General features: G+C 36.3%; 3 protein-coding genes across 6 annotated transcripts in view; all 3 read left to right on the forward strand.

Annotated features, from left to right (window-relative positions):
* Positions 1-5,480, forward strand: part of LOC113502514 (mucin-5AC-like) — a 49,693-nt gene extending 44,213 nt beyond the window's left edge. For 2 of the 3 annotated variants that reach the window (XM_026884113.1, XM_026884116.1), the window contains 5 exons: positions 1,923-1,989; positions 2,350-2,417; positions 2,790-2,966; positions 3,092-3,452; positions 3,553-5,480. In XM_026884113.1, the coding sequence (XP_026739914.1) occupies positions 1,923-1,989; positions 2,350-2,417; positions 2,790-2,966; positions 3,092-3,452; positions 3,553-5,120 (2,241 nt within the window). In that variant the 3' untranslated portion in view covers positions 5,121-5,480. Of the gene's footprint in view, positions 1-591; positions 1,079-1,922; positions 1,990-2,349; positions 2,418-2,789; positions 2,967-3,091; positions 3,453-3,552 lie in introns of those variants that run through there. The other variant, XM_026884117.1, reaches the window with a different exon arrangement.
* A 685-nt stretch (positions 5,481-6,165) lies between these two features.
* Positions 6,166-14,018, forward strand: LOC113502513. 2 transcript variants are annotated; one of them, XM_026884112.1, is made up of 18 exons: positions 6,166-6,332; positions 6,427-6,881; positions 7,002-7,578; positions 7,752-7,817; positions 8,568-8,631; positions 8,728-8,754; positions 8,850-8,882; positions 9,577-9,857; positions 10,372-10,979; positions 11,532-11,638; positions 11,722-11,834; positions 11,958-12,060; positions 12,146-12,258; positions 12,339-12,539; positions 12,739-13,103; positions 13,183-13,315; positions 13,652-13,739; positions 13,818-14,018. In XM_026884112.1, exons 1-18 carry the CDS (start codon positions 6,249-6,251, stop codon positions 13,937-13,939), a joined length of 3,540 nt encoding a protein of 1,179 aa, XP_026739913.1. In that variant the 5' UTR covers positions 6,166-6,248; the 3' UTR covers positions 13,940-14,018. The 2 variants fall into 2 exon arrangements, with proteins under 2 accessions (XP_026739913.1, XP_026739912.1); XM_026884111.1 differs by having other exon boundaries at positions 6,427-7,578.
* Positions 14,019-14,973: 955 nt separating this feature from the next.
* LOC113502516 (translation initiation factor eIF-2B subunit gamma) lies at positions 14,974-17,211 on the forward strand. The gene is made up of 5 exons (XM_026884120.1): positions 14,974-15,055; positions 15,140-15,318; positions 15,450-16,276; positions 16,458-16,687; positions 17,006-17,211. Exons 2-5 carry the CDS (start codon positions 15,159-15,161, stop codon positions 17,166-17,168), a joined length of 1,380 nt encoding a protein of 459 aa, XP_026739921.1. The 5' UTR covers positions 14,974-15,055; positions 15,140-15,158; the 3' UTR covers positions 17,169-17,211.
* The last annotated feature ends 3,691 nt before the right edge of the window (positions 17,212-20,902 follow it).

Here is a 20,902-nt window from a genome sequence, read left to right on the forward strand (position 1 = left end):
AACGTAATTAAAGTGTAATTAACAAAATCACCACGATGCCGTTAAGTCGCGAAAAAAGAAAGTGACGTTTAGTTGTGAGTTGCCATAGACTAAAAAACTTTTTTTTTTTTATTCTCTGAAAAAATTCGCGATGCCACACAGTAGCGAATGGGAATACTACTCTGTTAATCAATTATATTTCAGATCAACATGAAATAAAATTTCTATTATGTTGTACGTGCACGTTCTGTATAAAGAGCTATGTGTATAGATAGACATTTGGAGTAGAAAGGCGCATGATTACATGAGCAACTAAACAAATGATCTGCCGAGTCTCACGTTCTGAAGATATAAAAAATAGTACATTAAACGTGCCGTCATTATTACTTCATATGAACTCGTGAACGCCCATTTTTGTGTATCTACAGCTTCATAAATAATTATATATTAGTCGTTATGGCTAGTGGTTATAAGGATTTGATTATAATGCAAGCAAAGATTAAAACATTAAATTAGATATGCCTTTACAATCAATATTTAGACAAGTAGAATGTGTATATATCATAGAAATATAACCTATTAAAATAGTTAAAATTGCACACCGTCTCAAAAATTCAGGTAGAATTAAATTCTATTCTGCTGAATAAAAATACGTACCTTCTGTTGTTTAAACTCCTTAAAAAGCACTGTAAGAAAAGGACAGGGTGTTATTTATACGCCGTGCGATTGTAATTTAATTATTATTTAGGCATCGTAACGAGCATACAAATATCTAATTATTATACTGTTCCTGTACCTACCTGTGTAATCAATATTCGTTCGTGCGGTCCTAAACAAAACCACCTGAGCCTTTTAAAGTTGTATCAGATTCCAAATATTTTTTTCTTTAACATTGACAAATCTAGAACCTTGACATTTAATAGCATTTTTTAAAGTCTATGTCACTTTTTCTCGTCACGTCGATAAAACAGAATGATACAGAGCTAAGTGGCTACTTTGTTAACACCCGGATTTCTTTTTACGAATTATTATTTGTATGTTTTATTAGCATTACATTTGCAATCTTCAACCAATTAATGTACTTACAATTGAATAAAAGGTATTATCTTTTTAAAAGTTTCTCCCATAAACTCACGTTTAATTAAACTTTTTCAATTAGAATTTACAAAGGAGATCAAATAAAAAAGGGCAAAATAATCCCGTTTTCATTACTAATTTTGTTTAAGTATTTTTTCATCCAGTTTATAATCGCTCAGTAGTTTCAAGGCCGCATCTTATCAAATATTCATGTTTGGAGTTTTTGGAAAAAAGACGGAATAAGAAGTAGATCATCATTTAGTGTCGAAGTTTATACATAATTAGGTATAAGATTATGTAATTTTATCGGAACAATTCATTGTAAATGGCTAATTGAGGGTGTCGCAACGTGATTGTTCCGCGGCGTCGAGATGCGCGTGCGAACAACTCAACCTACCTATTGTTCTTACAAGTGTTTTGTTAACACCTCTGTCTATGTAAAAGGAGAAAAGATTAATTTTCATTTCCACGACAAACAAGGAAGAAAAGTATGATGGTATTTTAGGACAATCAACTTTGTCTTCCGTATATTCTTACTTAACTTCTGTTTTTTTGTCCGTTTCCGTTTTTAGTCTCAAACTTTAAGTCTGCGCATAAAAATGTAGAGTACTTAAAATATTTAAACTAAAAAAAATAAAGTCCAAAGGTTAAATAACAATTTCAAAAAATAAATTAGACAGAAATTCATAACTGACTTAAATCATAGATACCTTTTTAGTACTTAACTAAATCTCTGGTCTCTATTTGGTATTCTATTTTTACTCATGTACCTATATGTTCGTAGTTCGGATCTGTGTTGTCGGAATGAACGCATTTTATTGTTATAATATATTGTTAAGTAATATATCTCTGTCTGTTGATTTCAGATGCGGCGGCAAGCTCGGATCTCAGGCGGCGGCGCGCTCGTCGTACGCACCGCCTCTGCCTTGCAAGGTGCCATACTTGACAATAGATTTATGTTAATTACACTTATTCATAGAACAAATGGCTATATTTTATGATTAAACTTTTACCTTACCTCCACTGTTACTCTACCGTAGCTACCGATCTTTACTTTTAACTCTGTTCTTAAAATGTCTCTGAACAACGAATCATTTTATGTGAATTGTGAACTATGGAAAACAAGCGAATGTGACAATCTTATAGGCAAATGGCACTCGGTTGTTGTCCTTGGATGTGACGTTGGCTACGAATTTATTTTCGAACTTTACATTAACTTGTTTTCTTAGATTAACACGAATTCTGCGAATCTGAGAGTAGAATATTAATCATGTCAATGTTTTCCCTTTCCAGTTTGGCTGTGGTTGCTGATATTCATATTCCAGAACGAGTTTCGAATATCCAGGTCTATTCAGCCGGGTGTGAGTACATTTTAATTAAAATTAAGAAAATATATCACATAAATATTAAGGTGACACTACTATTTATAGGTAAACACAATTTCACGGCAGGCAAGAACTGTTTTAAGTAGGAACCTCTTCAAAAGTTAAGCTTTCTAAAATCAGTATTGATCACTTGACACTGTGAAATCCGGCCAATACAATTTTTTATCCCAATATCTGTCGAACTGTCAATCAATTAAACATTTTTATTACATTAGATTGATCGCTCATAGTGACCAAGTGCGTTGACAAAAAATCCTTCTGTCATATACTTGAAACTATTCTATTGTGCCTGTTCTTATATAATGCTCTATAAAGTTTTTGTTCAAAAAGTTTTTATCTCGATTTCAGTATTTGGACTTCGACAATTTACCCGAGACAAATTTCACGTGCGCTGGCAAGGTGATCGGCGGCTACTATGCGGACCTGGAGACCTCGTGCCAGATGTTCCACGTGTGCACGGTGGGCCAGAATGACGAGCCCATGGACATTAAGTTCCTGTGCCTTAATGGCACTGTGTTTGATCAGGTAAAACTATCGCAATACATTTTTAAACTCATGTAATATTCAAGATACACAGATTTGCCTATCTTAAATGTCATAAAATTAAATCAAGTGAAATCACCACTAATAGTTAAATTTCCATCTTTCAGGAGACAAGAGTTTGTGAGAGAGTTGACGAAGTAGATTGTACAAAGTCTGAAAAGTTCTACAGTTTAAATTTAGAGTTATACGGCAGCACAATGCCATCCATCATACAGCCAGACCAAGTGAAACCTCAAGCACAACCAACTGAACAGTCACAACAGCACACTAAACCAAATCTTGAAAATGACCCTTCAATAGACGATTCGCCAACAACAACACAAGACAAAAATTTAGCACATTCGACTGATATCATCGATTCGACTGAAGATCCCATTCAAGACATAAAACGAGATGAACCGAAAGTCCAACAAACTGCAAAGCCCACACATACGCTTCTATCGTCAGATAATGAGGAACTTACCGAAGGTATGTATAACCGTATTGCTATTCCATTGCAAAATTATTCGATGTTTTGTTTTTTTTTTAAATTATAATTAAAATAACATTATACCATCGTACATTACAGAGTACCAAGAAGATGAAGACACTGACTACGATGACTACGTACACCATCCAACCACAACTACGAAACATGTAACTTCTACAACAAGTACCACCACAACGACGACCACAACTACGACAACCACACCCAGACCTCCGACAACCACGTTATTGCCATCAACGACCCGATCTCCATCTCCTATACCCCATCTTATATCTTCACCGTCACCAGTACTCTCCTCATTGTCCCCTCCATTACCTTCATTTCCTCCTTCACTTCCATCGGCACCCTCTGCGCCTTCAGCCCCTTCTGCCCCATCAGCACCTTTTGTACAGTCTGCACCATCTGCGCCTTCTGCTCCATCAAACTTGCCCACTTTGGACCCGTCCCTACTATCTCCACAAGAATTCATCTACCGCCATCGAGGTCCAGGTTCCGAGGCCATTTCTTTTCAACGCCAAAGTTTTCGTCCCGCTGATGGAGTTTACATAACGCATGCGCCACCGCAACAGTTCGATCACTTTCAATATGAGTCTTCAAGAACTGCACCGCGGCCGGTCGCTCAAAGGCCCAACTCTTTTGTTCAACGACCTCAACCAGCACCTTTCCGACCGACAACATTAGATCCCCGTGACCAATTACTACGTCCTGGTCCAACGTCTCAACCTTCAGAACGACACGAAACATCAGTAAAGCAACAAAATAGACCTCAATCGTATCCTCAATCATTGCCATCACAGAGACCGTTGCCGTTCAATCCTTTTTACTACGAAAGAAAGCGAAGTGATGAAATAGTTCCAGGAACGGAATCTTCGTTATCAGCGCGTTCGGTTGCTCCACCAAATGTAACAGAAAAACCACCTATCAAATTGAAAAGTCCACCACGCGTTATCGTAACGGCCAGTGCATCAGTCAGTGACAGTAACGGTAAAAGACTTAACTATACAGTGGGCAACGTTGTGAGTGCTGTGAAACCGATAGTACCGATAAACTATGATGACTATAAAGAGTCTGATCTGATTTTTGATCCATTCTTTCTCGATGTGCCAAAACTACAAAAACGACGAAAAACTAGATCTTATAAAAATAGAAATATATTCACTGTTCCGTCCACAGCCACTGTGGCTTCTGAATTAATGTCAGATAAATCTGAAGTCACAATAGTATCCGTGACGTCTCAAGCAACAACCATACGAAAACCGGCTAGTGAGAAATCAGTAGCAACTACTACCACCGCGTGGAATCCTAATGATTACGTGGATGATAACTACGAGCCTAGCGCGTACATACCACCAATACCGCCTGTTGCGGTGCTAGTGCCTCACGAGCTAAATAAATATAACAAACACGATAGAACGTCTAAAAATTATTTAGTTGTGGATAATACTCACAGTGATCACAAAGCTAATGTTGGCAACATAGAGCAATCCAAGCCGACGTCGGCGTCTGCGCAGCAGACAACCTCTAGTCATGGCGCGGGCGCGGGCCGGGGGCCCCCCGCCGCCTCGCCGCCGCCCCCGCCTCCCCCGCCGCTCCTCGAGGCGCCCGCCTGCGCCACTTCGCGCTCTACTAACTGTCGGACTCGTGCCTAATTAAATTAGCTCACTTTATATGTTAAATAGATAAATGCCTAGTTACATATTTAGGTAGGTAGAAAATTTTTAACAATTTTTCAGTAGCTCTTTAAATCAACAAGATTTATTAAAAATAAAAACTGGGAATTTGTAGAATTGAATGTTTTTGTGTTCTTATAAGAAAATCGTTTATTAAGCTCCCTCTGAATAGGTGTGACAAAATTCCATAAATACCCTTTGTTTGCATTCACGTAGTTATTATACTTGTTTACAGTTCTCTTATTTACTTACATGCAAATATCATTTTTCGACCAGTTCAAAGGGAGCTTTTGTATTTATGTTTTTTTAATTATTATAAATATTGTAAATATGTACGGATTTTGATTTATTCATATAATTGTATTTTTTTCAATTTTCGCATCTTTTTGTAAGTACCTATAGATATTTATAAAGGAAACCTTGTAAATATCGTAAAATATACTTGATGTTTCTATACGTTTACTTTATTTCTCCTTATGTGGACCTTATATCATTATGTACAAAGAGAATTGTGTGGACCCGACAGCGAGTTAAAGAAAGCAGAGTTGCTTTCTTTAACTACATTTTTGTAATATTACTTCTAACTGAACCTGGTGGCTTTGCCTCCGTAATTGTCGATAAACAATATCCTTTATTCATTGCATAACGAACAGTGTGAAAAATAATTATTGATACTATGAAAGTTGTTTCTTCCCTGGAAATATTAATAATTATATAGATTACTTAATAGGAGTTTTGTTGCCTATAAAACACCGTTACACGAGAATTTTAAATAGAAGACTACCCGTCCTTGCAAACGTTATTTTGCCACACAAATGAATTCTATAAAAAAAAGATGGTGGTAAGAAAAATAGATCTTGCCCGATAGTTAGTCCTACCCAATATGCATACAAAATTCGGTACACCAAGACACAAGAATTTTAAATATAAGATTCTCCATCAAAACTTGAAGGTGCCATATCAGATATCTATATAATATTTTACCTCCATGTATTAATCCTTTTTTGCCAACAATAAGTTTAAATGTCAGGATACGTCAGATGAAAAACCATCGAGATCGACGGTGCTTAATTAATTAATTCAAGTTTGTTTTGTAAGAATTTTAAAATGGATCCATTTGCTGTTATTGACGAAAACCCTGGCATCATGAATGTTAAAGAAATTATTGACACGGCTTTCGGTGATTTCGAGGTAAGTTCTACGATGTTAACAAACTGTCATGAAGATGTTTTCACTTATTCTGCCAACCATAATAATTACCAAATTTTATTCTTTGCTATTCAAGAAAAACACCGTGAATTTCAAGCTTGTACAGGCAGTACTTCTAATCCTGGCTAAACAACTAAGACTTCTAGAACGGCGGGTGGAGGTAGAGATGGGTCCGCTTCCTTTGATTCCTACTGGTAGTTCTCTGTCTGTAACTGAAGTCAAAATACATACAATGCAGAAGAAAAAAAAGAAAACGAAAGGGGGTGAGGATGAGGGCGACAAACGAAAGACTAAAGGCGGCAAAGGTCGTAAAGCTCAGACTGGAGGTTCAGCTCCAGACAAAAATACTCCAGAAAAGACATCGTCTGGAAAATCCTCAGCTGATAAGACTTCCTCGGGTAGAAATGCTTATGAGAAAACTGGAGGAGGCACTACAGATAGGGCTGCATCCGTCAAATCCCCTTCAGAAAGGACTGCTTCTGCAAGGTCGGAAAAAACTACGACGGATAAAACTTCATCCAGCAAGTCGACATTAGACAAAACTTCGACTGATAAAACTTCGACGGATAAAACTTACACTGATAAAAATTACACGGATAAAACTTCCACGGATAAAAATTTCACGGATAAAACTTCGTCCAGCAAGTCGACATCAGACAAAACTTCGACTGATAAAACTTCATCCGCTAAATCCACCGCGGATAAAACTTCAACCAGCAAGTCAACTTCCGATAAGACTACAACTAGCAAGTCAACCTCCGATAAAACTTCAACTGGTAGATCTACGTCCGATAAGGCTTCCACTGATAAAACTTCATCCGGCGGCAAGTCCTCATCTGATAAAACTTCAACAGATAAAACATCAACGGATAAAACATCAACTGATAAAACTTCATCAGATAAAACATCAACGGATAAAACTTCATCAGATAAAACATCAACGGATAAAACATCATCAGATAAAACTTCAACAGATAAAGCTTCAACAGACAAGACTTCGTCAGATAAGACTTCAACAGACAAGACTTCCTCAGATAAAACTTCAACTGATAAAACGTATTCTTCAAAAACTACGTCATCGAGCAAAGATAAGTCGAGCGTCAAGTCACCTACTTCATCTGGCAAAGGTTCAAGGAAAGGGGACGCTGACAAGGCTTCTCTAAAGCGAACGCACAAAGCTGGTGGCGGCGGTGGTGGTGTTGGTGGTGGGGGTGGCAGTGCTGTGCAGGTTAGTTTAAATATTTGCCCACACGTGCTAACTAGAAACGTAGAAATTCAAAATCAATTCTCACTTTTTAATTCTGTGTCAATACGATACAACCAGTCCAAAACATAACCAAATCGATAGGTAGTCACTTTAGTGCAAACAAAAACAAAATAATAATTCACAGTAATCTGCAGCTAGGTCCTGTGGACCTGAATCAACTGGAGGAGCAAAAGGAAAAAGTTCTGCGTATCATACATCAGGTGCCTGATTTAATCGTAACATGAACTCTATTTTTAATCCTCTTTTTATTTTATTTTTGTTTAGCAGTAAAGCATTTCTCTTTTAAACATCGATTTGGATGAGCTAGTTAGAAAAACGCGTGACGATTGTAATAAATATTAATAACCATAGGCAAAATTAGGAAAATTTAAATAATGACAAAACTTTGTTGCTTTCGCAAGTTAGACAATTACAGAAAAGTAAGTGTTTTTTTTTCATCGCCCGAAAAGTTCTAAACAAAAGTAGAAAAGTAAGATTAAAGCAGTAATTAATTCACTCTAAATGTGCCATATTTACAGTATTCTTCAATATACAGATATGAACTTGGTCATCCGTTAGCTGAAAAACATTACTATTGTACAGAATAAATATACTTGCCTTATTATGAGTTGTAATGTTAGGCCCCTAATATTATAACCGATTAATATATAAGCCATAAGCCAATTTATTCTATAGAAAATATCTAAACAAGGTCAAATCATGTTTTGAGGGCCGTTTCTATGTACGAAAATGAAACTATTAGATACCTAATTATTAAAAAAAAAACATTAAACGAGGAATAAATAGTGATCACTACACAAAGTAGACACAAACTAAAAAATAATATGGCAGCTAAAAAATCCTAATAGAGTATTGATTTCTTGGCGAAAGATATAATTCATTTTCATGCACATATAGCGTTTTTTTTACTATAACCGCACTCTGTATAAACATGTTGTTAATAATTGTAGAGAGCTGACTCTTTCGAGGAATCAAATAAGACACCCACCCCAATGGCATCTGCTGAATCTTTAGGTAATTAAAAGCGGACATTGTAATTAATTTACTTAGCTACCATTTTTGATATACCATTTTACATTTTCTTAATTCCCATACCTTTTGCATTTACAGAGCCGCACTACGAAAAATTACTTGTCGGTAAGATATTCTAGCTAATATTAAAAGAATATGTATACATTTATACAATTATACATTACGTTCCTTATATTATACTCCACTTTATGAACTTTCAGTTCACAGAACGCCTAGTAAGGAGTTAAGAAAGGGTAAGTCTACAAATATCTAATCATGAAATATACCTATTTACCCAACGAACACAATGTTACCTACCACATATTATGACTTCATTCCGTAGTTACAGCAATATTAATAATCTTCTAATATATAAAATTCCCGTGTCACGATATTAGTTACCGTACTCCTCCGAAACGGCTTAACCAATTTTGACCAAATTTTATATGCGTATTCAGTAAGTCTCAGAATCGACTAATATCTATTTTTCATACTCTTCAGTGTTGAGGGCTGCTCACACTAAAAAAAAATATTTTATTTTTTGGACGGAATTTTTGTGTGTGGCATTGAAAATAATTTATTAGGCAAAACAAAGTTTGCTGGGTCAGCTAGTTCTAATATAATAATGTTTATTTGCATAGCTCGATCCAAGACACGTCATAATTTTTATTCAATCACACTTACTTTAATTTTTGCTTGAAAATGAATGGCACGATGAATTAATGTAAACTGTATTGACCGTGAGTATTTCACCCCGTACTGAATTTCCAATAATTAAGTTGGCAAAATTCTAAGGAGAATAGTGTTATTTTAATCAGATTGCCACTTATTCATCAGCCATTATAAATAGCGGAATTGGGCCCCGAGTAGTATAGTGGTATCAGGATATCGATCTTGCGTGCCTTAAGTACCTACTAATTTCTGATTTTTTGAAAATTTATGCTACAGCTCACGGGCACATGCCGCGGATATCAGTTGTAACGCAAGAACAATTTGAAGAATTGGCAGACATGGTCCGCCAGCTTCAACGCAAACTTTTGCCTCTCGGTACTCCGACGTTTCCGGAGCACATTGAACTTATGGAAGAACTTCGTAAAGGTGCTTCTCTCACCGATGCCATGGCGGCATTACAACTGTCAGCTCGATTAGAAGCGACAGAAAAAGGACTGGAACATATCATTGGAATGGTCACAGAATTAGCTAAAAGAACGCCTGGCGTAGTTGTAGACGTAAGCACAAAATAAATAACTCCACAATAATATGTTATCTATTGATATAGTAAACTAGCTGTTGCCCGCGACTTCGTTCCCGTGGGTAGAAGTTATAAGTTATGATTTATACCTGCCCTGATTTTTCACATTTTCCATTGTACCTATCTTCGCTCCTATTGGTCGCACCGTGATGGTTTATAGCCTAAAGCCTTCCTCGATGAATGGTCTATTCAACACAAAAATTGAATTTTTCAATTTGGACCAGTAGTTCCTGAGATTAGCGCGTTCAAACAAACAAACTCTACAGCTTTATATATTAGTATAGATATAGATTTATTAAGTAGTATATTTCAATATAAACTTGAGTAAGTATATGAACAATTGTTCAATATTTCAGTGAGGGTCTTAAAAGGAAGGAAAGATAATGGCAGTTAAATTTTGGAGGAGCAGTCAAGCCTGCACTCAGACAACTGTACAAACCTGTAATTTTTTTGAAGTAGTTCAATAATGCGTTTTAACTTTTGACTCGCAGGAAACATTGTTTCATTTTGGTATCCGTCCTGAAGGAGCGATGGCTCATGGCGGGGCCATTGGCGGCGGAGGCGGATACGGCGGTGAAGGTGTAGGTGGAGGCGTAGGTTACCGGGGAGGCGGTAGTACTAGGCCTGGAAGTAGTAGTACTAGACCTGGAAGTGGTGTTCCATCAAGCGGTGCGTCAGGGATTAGTGGGCATACAGGAGCCGGTGGAGTAACTGGCGGTGGAGTAGGTAGTGCCCGTGCGGGCACCCCGAACACTACGTCTGGCAGTGGTCGGGGTTCTGGTAGTGGCCGTGGATCGGGGAGCTCCGGGAGTGGAAGTGCTGGACGTCATGGAAAACACGGTATTAAATCTGGAGGTGTGAGTACTGCAACGAGCACCTTTGGTTCCGAGGCAGGCACTTACACAACTCAGCAAAGTGATAGAAGCCCACAAAAACACTACTCGACACATCCAAGATCTCAAGAAGAGACATCCGAAGCAGCAACTGATACTACTGAATCTAAAGAAACGGGAACAGGTCATTCGAAAGTAACAGATGAATCAAAGGCTTCAAGCGAATTTGCAATAAAAGTGGAACACGTCACATTCCAAGCTTTGGAGTAAGTGTAATATATCCTTTACTCCCAATTTAGGTATTTTCACTATATTTACCATCCATGTTAATTAACAAATAATAGTACGTGTAGAAAGCGTTTTTAGATGAATTGATAAGTAAGTTTAATTACTATACGCCAAGTGTGTGTGTATGTGCTACACGGTGCATATCTAAATGCTTAGCGGCAAAGATAAAACTAACTTACAACATTAAATATATTTAAGCAAATTATATTTAAATCTGTTTTCGGAGGTTACTAATGGAAATGTCTACTCTGTGCTGTGCCAGGTGCACAGCCCAAAATACATACTAGCACCTAATTTTAAATTTCTCCCTAATCTGTCAGTTTAGGTATACTAGTACTAGTGCTACGGGTTTATATAATTTTTACGATGTCTTTCCGTCACAAGCCCCTAAACTTTAAAGCAATTTATGTGTTAATTGCTATGGTTCAGACAAGTTCAAAATACGTGTCTAATATTTTTTAATTATATCTAAAAGATTTTTCCATTAAAACCTAATTATTAATTAGGTATCGTATTTTTTATGTTTTCAGTGAAGCTATGAATGAATTGCACACCAGCATATTTAATACAGTAACAGCGATTACGAAACGTACTACAAAAACTGCCGAGAATGCCTTCAAGTTAGCTTCGAGTTTAGGTTACTATAATTTATATAATTAGTAATACATGTCTAGTTATAGGTAGTAAAAAAGGACTAATTAAAATTTATTTTTAAAACAGAGGGAAAACTCGAAGCAGGTTTGGTAGCTAGTGCACGAATGAATACGCTAGAAGACCTTGTCGATCAGTATGCAGCTCAAATTAACGCTCTAGATACTGGTCTCTCGTCTCAGGTAAAAATATTTTGATTGTTTTACTTGAAAAGATTTATACAATATCAATAACTTGCCCGCAACTTTGTTCGCATCTTAAGATGTACCTCATAGTTTATAATATTATTATATGTTTTACTGTAGATGACCAATTATCAAGAACAGTTAACACAAATGCAGCATGATTTAGAAGTTGGGTTAGAAACAATGGCTGAAGTTCTAGCTAACACAGGAGGAGATACAGCAGGTAAGTATTTCAGCGGATAACATTCACAGAGGTATGACAAGTTATATAATATAAATAATATAAAACCAAAATTCTTCACTTTTAGCGGTTGCTGAGCTTAATTCACATTTTACAACTCTTCAAATGGACTTTGACAATATGCTGTATCGACAAAGAGAGTTGAAGGACTGTCTTGAATCAATATCATTTGACCTCGAAGTAAGTAATTTAATATTACTGCTTGAAATGACAGCACCATTTTAGATTTTCAATGGTAATTAATCGATTTTCGGCTTTAGGGTCTATGGAAACAAATTGAAATGTTGAGGGACATTAAATCTGATCGCGAAGAAGTCGTTGATGCCCTAAGAGACAAAGCTGGTATAGGTGAATTAAATGGACTTGTATCGTTACATCAATTTGAGGCAGTAAGAGGTGATTTCGAAAAGCGCATCGCTGCAGCTTATGACAAATTTAATAACCAAGAAGTAATTTGGCAAGTAAGTAATTGACTATTTTATTTACTCAGTTATTTTTCTCGTAAAATAGTAATAAGCAATCTCTAATCCGTTGAAGTGCTGACTTATTTTCTGCGTGTATCTACATGATATGGAATACTCCAGCGCTTTTGATTCTCAACGTGTACTCAAATATTGTTCGTAATATATCACTTTCATTAAAATGTAATTTCGTACACAGAAAGCCATTGACGACCTCGTAAGGGAACTTAACGAAAAAGCGGATATAGTTCAAGTGGAATCTTTGAAGAGCGAAATCAACAAATATCTCAATATTATGAAGGGTCGTATGCAATTCTTGATTGATATTGTGGGAGAACCAAAATCTGCAATGCTTTCAAGAAAATTATTCAGAGACACTGCGTGTCTCTCCTGTGGGAGTCCAGCCCATATGGACCATGAAGAACCCTGTGTTGTACCGGCTTTACCAAAGTTCCATTCGGGCAGAAAACCAGCGGAAGGTGCAGAAGCTAGACTGCCTAAAGGAGATGGTGACCATGGAATTTGTTATCCTGGTTTGCCTTTACCACATCCGAGGGATCCAAGGTATTTGAATTAAATTAGACCAAAAATACGATATTTATCTTAGACCAAAGGGCTAATACTTATTGTGTTATTTTAACAGATCGCACATTTGTACGCGATATTGTGGAGGTTCGCATACTTTAATAAACGACGCACCACCCAGGCCACCTCCGGGATTAGATGTTGTGAAGGTCGTGAGAGAAATTACCACGGCAGAGGGAACAGACGGAAGGGTAAAACATATCTTAATAGTTATTATAAGAGGCATGAGGTTATTTTCACCAAGGATCTCAATGTAACAATTAAGAACTTTGATTGCAGAACTTAGTTTCCTAAATTTTTCTGAAGCAAGTAAAATAATATGGTATACTGATCTCTTTACATTTTTTGACGAATTTCTCTAATTATTATGTCAAAACTATCCACTGCGGCTTCAAGAAATGTATATGTATGCGTACGCTCAAAAACATTAATTACTGACCAGTCGGTTGAACCACTTGCACAAATTTAGCCTATGCTAGTATTGCAATGTCAAGAGAATGTGTATTCTAATTTATCATCGATTTCAGATGTATGTGGTCGATAACCCTGAAAAATTTCCATGTAAACCATGCAACCTGAAGAAAAATCCTCCTACGCCAACAGAGATAATTAAAGGTTAAAATTTACATACAACTTAACATAATGATGACACCTAAGATTTATTTCGCGATGTAAGTGTTTTTTTTTCTACAGATCCAACTACAGTCGATTACGCTGACGTCACACCACCTCCAGACTCGCAAATGACTGCAGGACTTGGAAGTGGCGAGCCTACATTACTGCAGGATCAAACTGTCCCAGAATTGACAAATTAATCACTTGCATTACAAATGGAATTTTATAGCCATTTTTTATACTGTTGTTTTTTTTTTATTAAACAGAAATGATCTAACATATTACGGTTTTTAACTTCTATTATCAAAATCAAGTCATCTTCAATAATTTGTAGGTTATACCGCTTATGGATATATGTGTAATTTAGCGTAAATGTACTATACTATTATAGTGTACTACTGCTACCTGCTCCCCAGCTACAACCCTCATGAAATACTACTATTTGATCTGGTACAACCGTAATCAAATACTGCTCTCCTTGTACCACCCTCATGAACACTACCTGCTCACCTGGTACCGCCTTCGGGTATACTGCTCCCTGCTTTCCTTTGTGGAATAAAGTTCAAATTAACTCTAAAATTGAAAGTCGCTGTTTCAAGTGGTTTCCCTGCAATAATCGTGATCAAAAGTATCCTATTTCCTTCCCCTGGCTGTTAGCTACCTCCCAACCAATTTTCAGGCAAATTGGTTCAGCCGTTCTCGAATTATAACATTTGTTACTAACCAAACTCTCCTTACATGAGGGTAGTACCAAGAGCAGGTAGCAGCAGAATACGAAGGTAGTATTTAGCAACTACCATGAAAGTACAGTCGCCATCAGATATATCGTAGCAAACAAGGTGACCAAATACTTCGGAACAATTTCAAATGTCAATGAGTTCTATTCGCTACAAGTTACCATTAATATCTGAACATTTATTATATCTGAGCAGATGTTTGTCAATAATTTCTATACAAACTACAAACCAAAATTATATGAACATTTACAAAAACAAAGAAAGTATTAATTAATTTTAGTCATGGGTATGGTCCACAGGAGCAGGTAGAGATGTATATGAAGGTTCATCCCATTTTCTATACATAATATATGTTTCAATTCATATTTAATTATTAAAATAATGGTCGCACCATAAACAAGATGAAAAAAGTATCCATGTCTCAGAACTGGCAACAGTGGCAACTCTTTTAGGTAACTGTCACTTGTCAATAGTTGTGTCAATTTCAATCACGTATTTGTAAGAAAATTGTGAATTTTGTAGGGTTATGATGCAATATTTATAAAAAACGGTGTTTCTTTATTGAAATTAATGATAAAGGTAAACTTATCCTTACTTCTTTGTGACAATTTAAATCATTTATCTTATCTACCTGTAAATTAATATTTAATGTCTTATTTCCAGCTGGATAAAGGTGTTTAGAATGCATAAATTACTGGAATTCCAAGCAGTAGTGTTGGCTGCAGGGAGGGGTTCTCGGCTGCCAGATGTCGGCGGATCGGTATCAAAGTGTCTGTTACCGGTAGGGCCTTATCCAGTCCTTTGGTACTCACTAAACTTACTCGAAAAAATAGGTTTCCAAGGTATGGTTTGATACTGAAAATCTACAGTTTGAATTAAGTGATAATTATTGCATTTAATAACCAATTAAAACAGCTGCTTTCTGAATATATTTGAGCAACCGTGTATTATAAATATTGCACATCAATTTCAGAAACTCTTGTGGTAGTCCTCGATGAAGACAAATCTAACATCCTAAATGCATTAGAAAAATGTCCATTAAAAATTAAGTATGAGTTAATAGTTATTCCATCGGATGAAGACTGGGGCACAGCAAACTCACTAAAGCACATTAGCAGCAGAGTGACAACTGACCTTCTTGTCATCTCCGGAGACCTTATCACAAACATCAATCTTAATGAAGTATTGAATGTTCATAGAAAGTATGATGCAGCACTCACTACTTTATTCTTCAACAATGGTCCAGAAGAATGGATAGAGCTACCGGGCCCAAAAACCAAGGCAAAGCCGGACCGAGACTTAGTTTGTATTGACAAAGAAACACAGAGGCTTGTCTTCTTAGCAAGTGCAAGTGACTTTGAAGAAAATGTTACCATACCTAGAATTTTGGTAAAGAAATTTGATGCCATTAGCATGTATAGCAGACTGTTAGATGCTCATGTGTATGTCATGAAGCAATGGGTGATTTCTTATTTAGTGGAGTGTGATAGATTCACATCAGTAAAAGGAGAGCTTATACCCCATATTGTCAAAAAGCAATTGTCCAAGCCTAAAAACCCAGCAGAGAAAAAAGGAACTTCTGAGAAAAATGTTGAAATTACAAAAGATATATTTGACTTTGCTGTGGAGAGTGGGTATGAGAGTAAGATAAGAGGAATGACGGCATTCAATGATCATATGCTTGGTAGCAAAGGTATCTTCTACAATGATCTATTAAGATGTTACGCTCATATTCCAAGTAAAAACACATTTGGTATCCGAGTGAACACTCTTTCGTCCTTTTATTTATCTAACAATAAGGTAATATGGATTTTCTATACTGCATTTTAATATAACCATAAATTTGTTCAGGTCATTTCAATAATTTGGGCAACACAATGATGCAAGAAGTTTTTAATTCTTTAAAATTATGAGTTCATCATATATTATGTTAGTTTTCTCACATAATAAGTAAGTGTACTATATTTAATCTTTGTTTTAGATTTTATCAAAATGGGAACAATTAACAGGACTACCTCTAACTGACAGAATCCATCCAGACAGTGAAGTGAAGACAAAACAAATTGATGAATCAAGTACAGTGGGTGAAAAAAGTATTATCAGTGAGAAAACTTCTATCAAAAACACATTTATTGGTGCTAACTGTACTGTTGAGAACAAAGTGAGGCTGACTAACTGTATCTTGATGAATAATGTCACAATTAAAGAAGGGTAAGTAACAATTAGATACCATTTTCTTTTGTAATCTTTCTCAAACTTAACTGCCAGTTTCACCTAAACATTATATTCTTGACATTTCTTTTACTTCCATTTGTGAAATGCGTGTAAACCACATGATAATCGTGAACAAACATTCAAGATATATTTCGTTGATCGATCCGATCGGAATCAACTAGATGGCGCTAGTAGGCTACTAAAACTAAAAAGAATATTTTTTTTATTTTATTTGTCTAGAAACTATAGCACTTTAAATTCAATCTTTGTTATTATTACAACAAGTAAGAAGCACTAACTTATAATTGTTCACAGTTGTGTGCTTCAAGACTGTGTTTTGTACACCGGTGCGACGGTAGATACCGGTTGTAACCTCCAGTACTGTCTTGTCGGCCCACACCATGAGGTGGCGGCATCTACGTCCAGCAATCACCAGCTACACGCCGAGACTACCGACAACATGATCACGCTGGGTTAACAAATACTCATTGTACAAATAAAAGATTTATATACTTATAAAATCGGCTTTTTATTTTTGGCGAATATGAGTCATCGTCCTAGCCTATACCAGGTCGGCTTCCAGTCTAACCTGTTGCAGCTAAATACCAGCATTTTACAAGGAGAGTTAGCCTATCTGACCTTATCCCAGGTACTTGGTCATCGCGATTAGACTTAGACCCCTTAGTTAGACTGGTTGACAGACTTTCTAGCTCCTGATGGGGAGTCGGGCAACTACATTGTGAGACCGCAACAGCGACACCACATGGCGTAGAGTGGCGCCTCTCTTCCTTACTGCAATAATATTAGGTATATCAGTATTGAAGATAAAGTCCGGTAAGTCTGGAGCACTAATTACATATTCTCACAAAAGGTGTGTATATCTCGTTAACATAACATCCTTATGAATAACTCACGAAACTAATTACTTATTAACGATCATTCTTAGAAATGCCTTGAGGTCTAAGTAAGGACGGCTACAAATATTCAAGCGAATGTATTTAGTGATTACATAAAACGTACTTAAACGTGCCCAACAAGTACGCTTGTTACGATGGCCAGTGTTTGGAAAATACTCAATAGTGTGACAAGCAATGCGTTAATCTACATAGACGCGTCGTTACCTAACTAAATAATTAGTTAATTAATGTAGCACGTCGTAGGAACACGGTGCTTGCGCCTCTGAGGCTTGACTGGACTTCAAAATCAATTCCTACATAAAACAATTGCCGGGGTTTTCACATATGGATGCCGGGGTTTTCATATATTGGTCGGTTTCTAGATCCCAGATGGAGCTAGAAACCGACCAATATCATTGAAAAAGGATGTCATTCTTGGGTGTCAACTAACTACATAATAATTAATAAAGTTTGTCTAAATTGGACAATGTGGAGGAGTAACAAACGCACTTAACAACATTCGACTAAATCATGTTAGTGTGATTAGCAGACCACTATTTCACTAACCCGAATAAACATCGAGCTAATTAAAAAAAGGATACTCTCACTAAAGAATCTAATCCTTGTGTCGCGGGAGGTTTCACAAACAAGTCACCCACAATTGAAAAAAATATAATAAGCAAAACTAAATGACAAATAAGTATCAATTACTCATGCATATTAGCGTCCAGATAAAACAAAATGCCAAGTAGAACAAATCGTTGGCACCTAGATGTCGTAATCTAAACACTCATTAGAGTCTGAAGGTACCTACCTACGTTATTATATAACCGTTGCAGTGTGTCTGGCAATCAAGGCTAATAGTAAAACAACAAAACTATTCTATAAGTAAGTATCTTGACTTGAAATTCAAAGAATTTTAAATGTACCGTCAGATATTTCAGTAATCTTAATACCAAAGCTTGCTAAGGGTGACCTTAGTGTTGTTATTGCACCTGTAAAGAGATCGGCATCTCTCGTTTACTCCGTACTGGAAGACATAGCGCAGTCGATTTTTTTTCTTTTAGTTCTTAGTTCCTTAATAAAACTCCCGCTCTGAGGAATTTAATCTGTGTGCCGAGGATGGTTTGACAAACGCTGAAATAACATGCACAAAGACTAGACTAAGGACAAGCTTAAGCTTTAGCTTAGGATCACACAAATGCTTGTGCTACGCGGGGTTCGAACCCGACACTAAGCGCAACTAGGTTTAGCGTGGTAACCTCAACCACTCGTTTATCCGTGCAGTCTTATGCGGTGATCGAATCCCGCAGTACGATACGAATTATTCATTGCGTGTTGATTCATGTCACCAGGCCTAATAAGTGTACCTATAAAAAATCATTTGAAAATGGTGAACATAATAACAACATTACAACATCGTAACATTTCCATAAGTATTTCGCAGAAAATAAACAACAGTTTAAAGTTAAACTACAAACCGTTAATGGTCACTTGTAGGAACAAATTCCACTAATTTAATACGTGACTGTATGGACAACTGCCTTATGTAATTATAACTTGTATAATATTATTTACACACAAAATTAAAGGAGTTTAATCTTCATCATCAATGAAATAATATGCATTAAGTCTACAATCATTACACAACCACACAAGACTAATTGTATAGTTAAATTAATAAGCAGTCTTTTTAATAAAATTGGAGAAAGTCTATTCGGCAAATTATAAGGTATTAGACAATATAAAAGGAGAAAATTATGTCTGGTAACGATGCAAATTAATATTTGACCTTTAATTATAATCTAAAAATACGTTGATCTTTCTAAACGAATGGTAGTTAAGTATTGAGAATTAAATGTGCCGTATGTATGAAAAATCAACACCTATGAGAATTTAGGAAAGTTGCCTTACTAATGAAAACCTTTTTTCACAGAAAAGCGTGATATATTCTTCCACTGTAGGAATCTATTGTACCTACCCGTTGACGCACATTGATGATAAATCGGTTGAACAGAAAATGTTTTTCTCTTTAAAGGCTAGCTGCACTTCCAACTTTTTACAAATTAAACAAGCTACATTATTATGGGACAAAAGCCTTTCCAATTTTATCATATAGTTTTTCTCTCAAAAACGTCTTCCAAACTCCTTCAACTCTTAATTTTAATGAGAACTCATTCCGAATTACGAACAAAGAATTTCTAATTCTAATGACAAATTAATGAAGAATGTCGACGTTACTGAATTAAAATTTCTGTAAATAAGCTTAGATTCGATAGATTTCAATAGTACCTACAATCAAGAGAATACTAAACCCATAGAAATCTAAATAATACTACTATGACTAAACCTAATGACGAATAAGGCCTCGCTCTATTATACACACAATACCTGCATTTCTACTAAGTAATGGTTGTTTTTGCTGAAGACTACCGGTCAGATACGTTGCACAAGCACCTATAGGTAAGGGGTTAAAAGAACGAGACTGGTTTGTCAATACAATGTCGACAAAGCGAACAAAGCTCTCACATACAGTTCAATAAAATGCTGTAACACAATAATATCATCGCAAGCACATTACTTCATACCAGCAGTAAATTCCGATTTCAATTTAGCATCATTATTTTATTGAGACAGTAACAGGCAATATTAAAATCGCGCGTGATCTGAAAAGCAGTGACCTAACCGATATTTTGCAATTTTTTTAGTGCAGACTGGCGCCATTTATAAGATTGTTGCAACAAATTATTGAACATTGCGTGCAAACAGGTTAGGCTAGGCAGATAATAGAGGTGTATGGCCATATGTAGAAAATACTTCTTTATGTTATATAACTAATAACACCGGTGATTATAGTTAAAATACTGGAAATGTAAAATACGAACTGCATGGCGTGCAACCGCGCAATTTGGCGAATAAGTTTGTCGTCTTCTTTGCATCATTATTACGTATGCACGTCTTGGAGAGAGGATAAAGAGGGTCAGACAGATAATGGTATGTTGACATCAAAGCTTTTGATCTTAATGTTAGACCTCCGACTTGTGAGTGATTTCAGCAACATGCCTATTTAAATAATTAAATTTGAATCTTAGTTCGTTGCATCGTTATTGTTTCTCCATTAAAGCCTCGTTTTATCGATATCTGAGGGCACGGCAGTGCCCCTGCCAAGTCTCGAGCAAAACGGGCACGGCCGTACCATCTTTTCTCGAAGCGATTCGCGGCTGTTTCGCCCCCCCTGTATCTTCGACGTGGACAAAGCTAGGAGTTTAGCTTTTCGGGGAATAATAGTAGGCATTAGAACAAGCTTAAGTTCGAA

This window comes from Trichoplusia ni, chromosome 17, assembly GCF_003590095.1.
Source record: "Trichoplusia ni isolate ovarian cell line Hi5 chromosome 17, tn1, whole genome shotgun sequence".
NCBI classification, from domain to species: Eukaryota; Metazoa; Arthropoda; class Insecta; order Lepidoptera; family Noctuidae; genus Trichoplusia; species Trichoplusia ni.

Coding starts and splice junctions, on each gene's coding strand:
- LOC113502513 (XM_026884111.1), top strand. CDS start 6,249: ATGGATCCATTTGCTGTTATTGACGAAAACCCTGGCATCATGAATGTT. Junction 8,883..9,576: donor TAGTAAGGAGTTAAGAAAGG/GTAAGTCTACAA, acceptor TTTATGCTACAG/CTCACGGGCACATGCCGCGG. Junction 13,740..13,817: donor GCCAACAGAGATAATTAAAG/GTTAAAATTTAC, acceptor TTTTTTCTACAG/ATCCAACTACAGTCGATTAC.
- LOC113502516 (XM_026884120.1), top strand. CDS start 15,159: ATGCATAAATTACTGGAATTCCAAGCAGTAGTGTTGGCTGCAGGGAGG. Junction 15,319..15,449: donor CGAAAAAATAGGTTTCCAAG/GTATGGTTTGAT, acceptor CATCAATTTCAG/AAACTCTTGTGGTAGTCCTC. Junction 16,688..17,005: donor AATGTCACAATTAAAGAAGG/GTAAGTAACAAT, acceptor AATTGTTCACAG/TTGTGTGCTTCAAGACTGTG.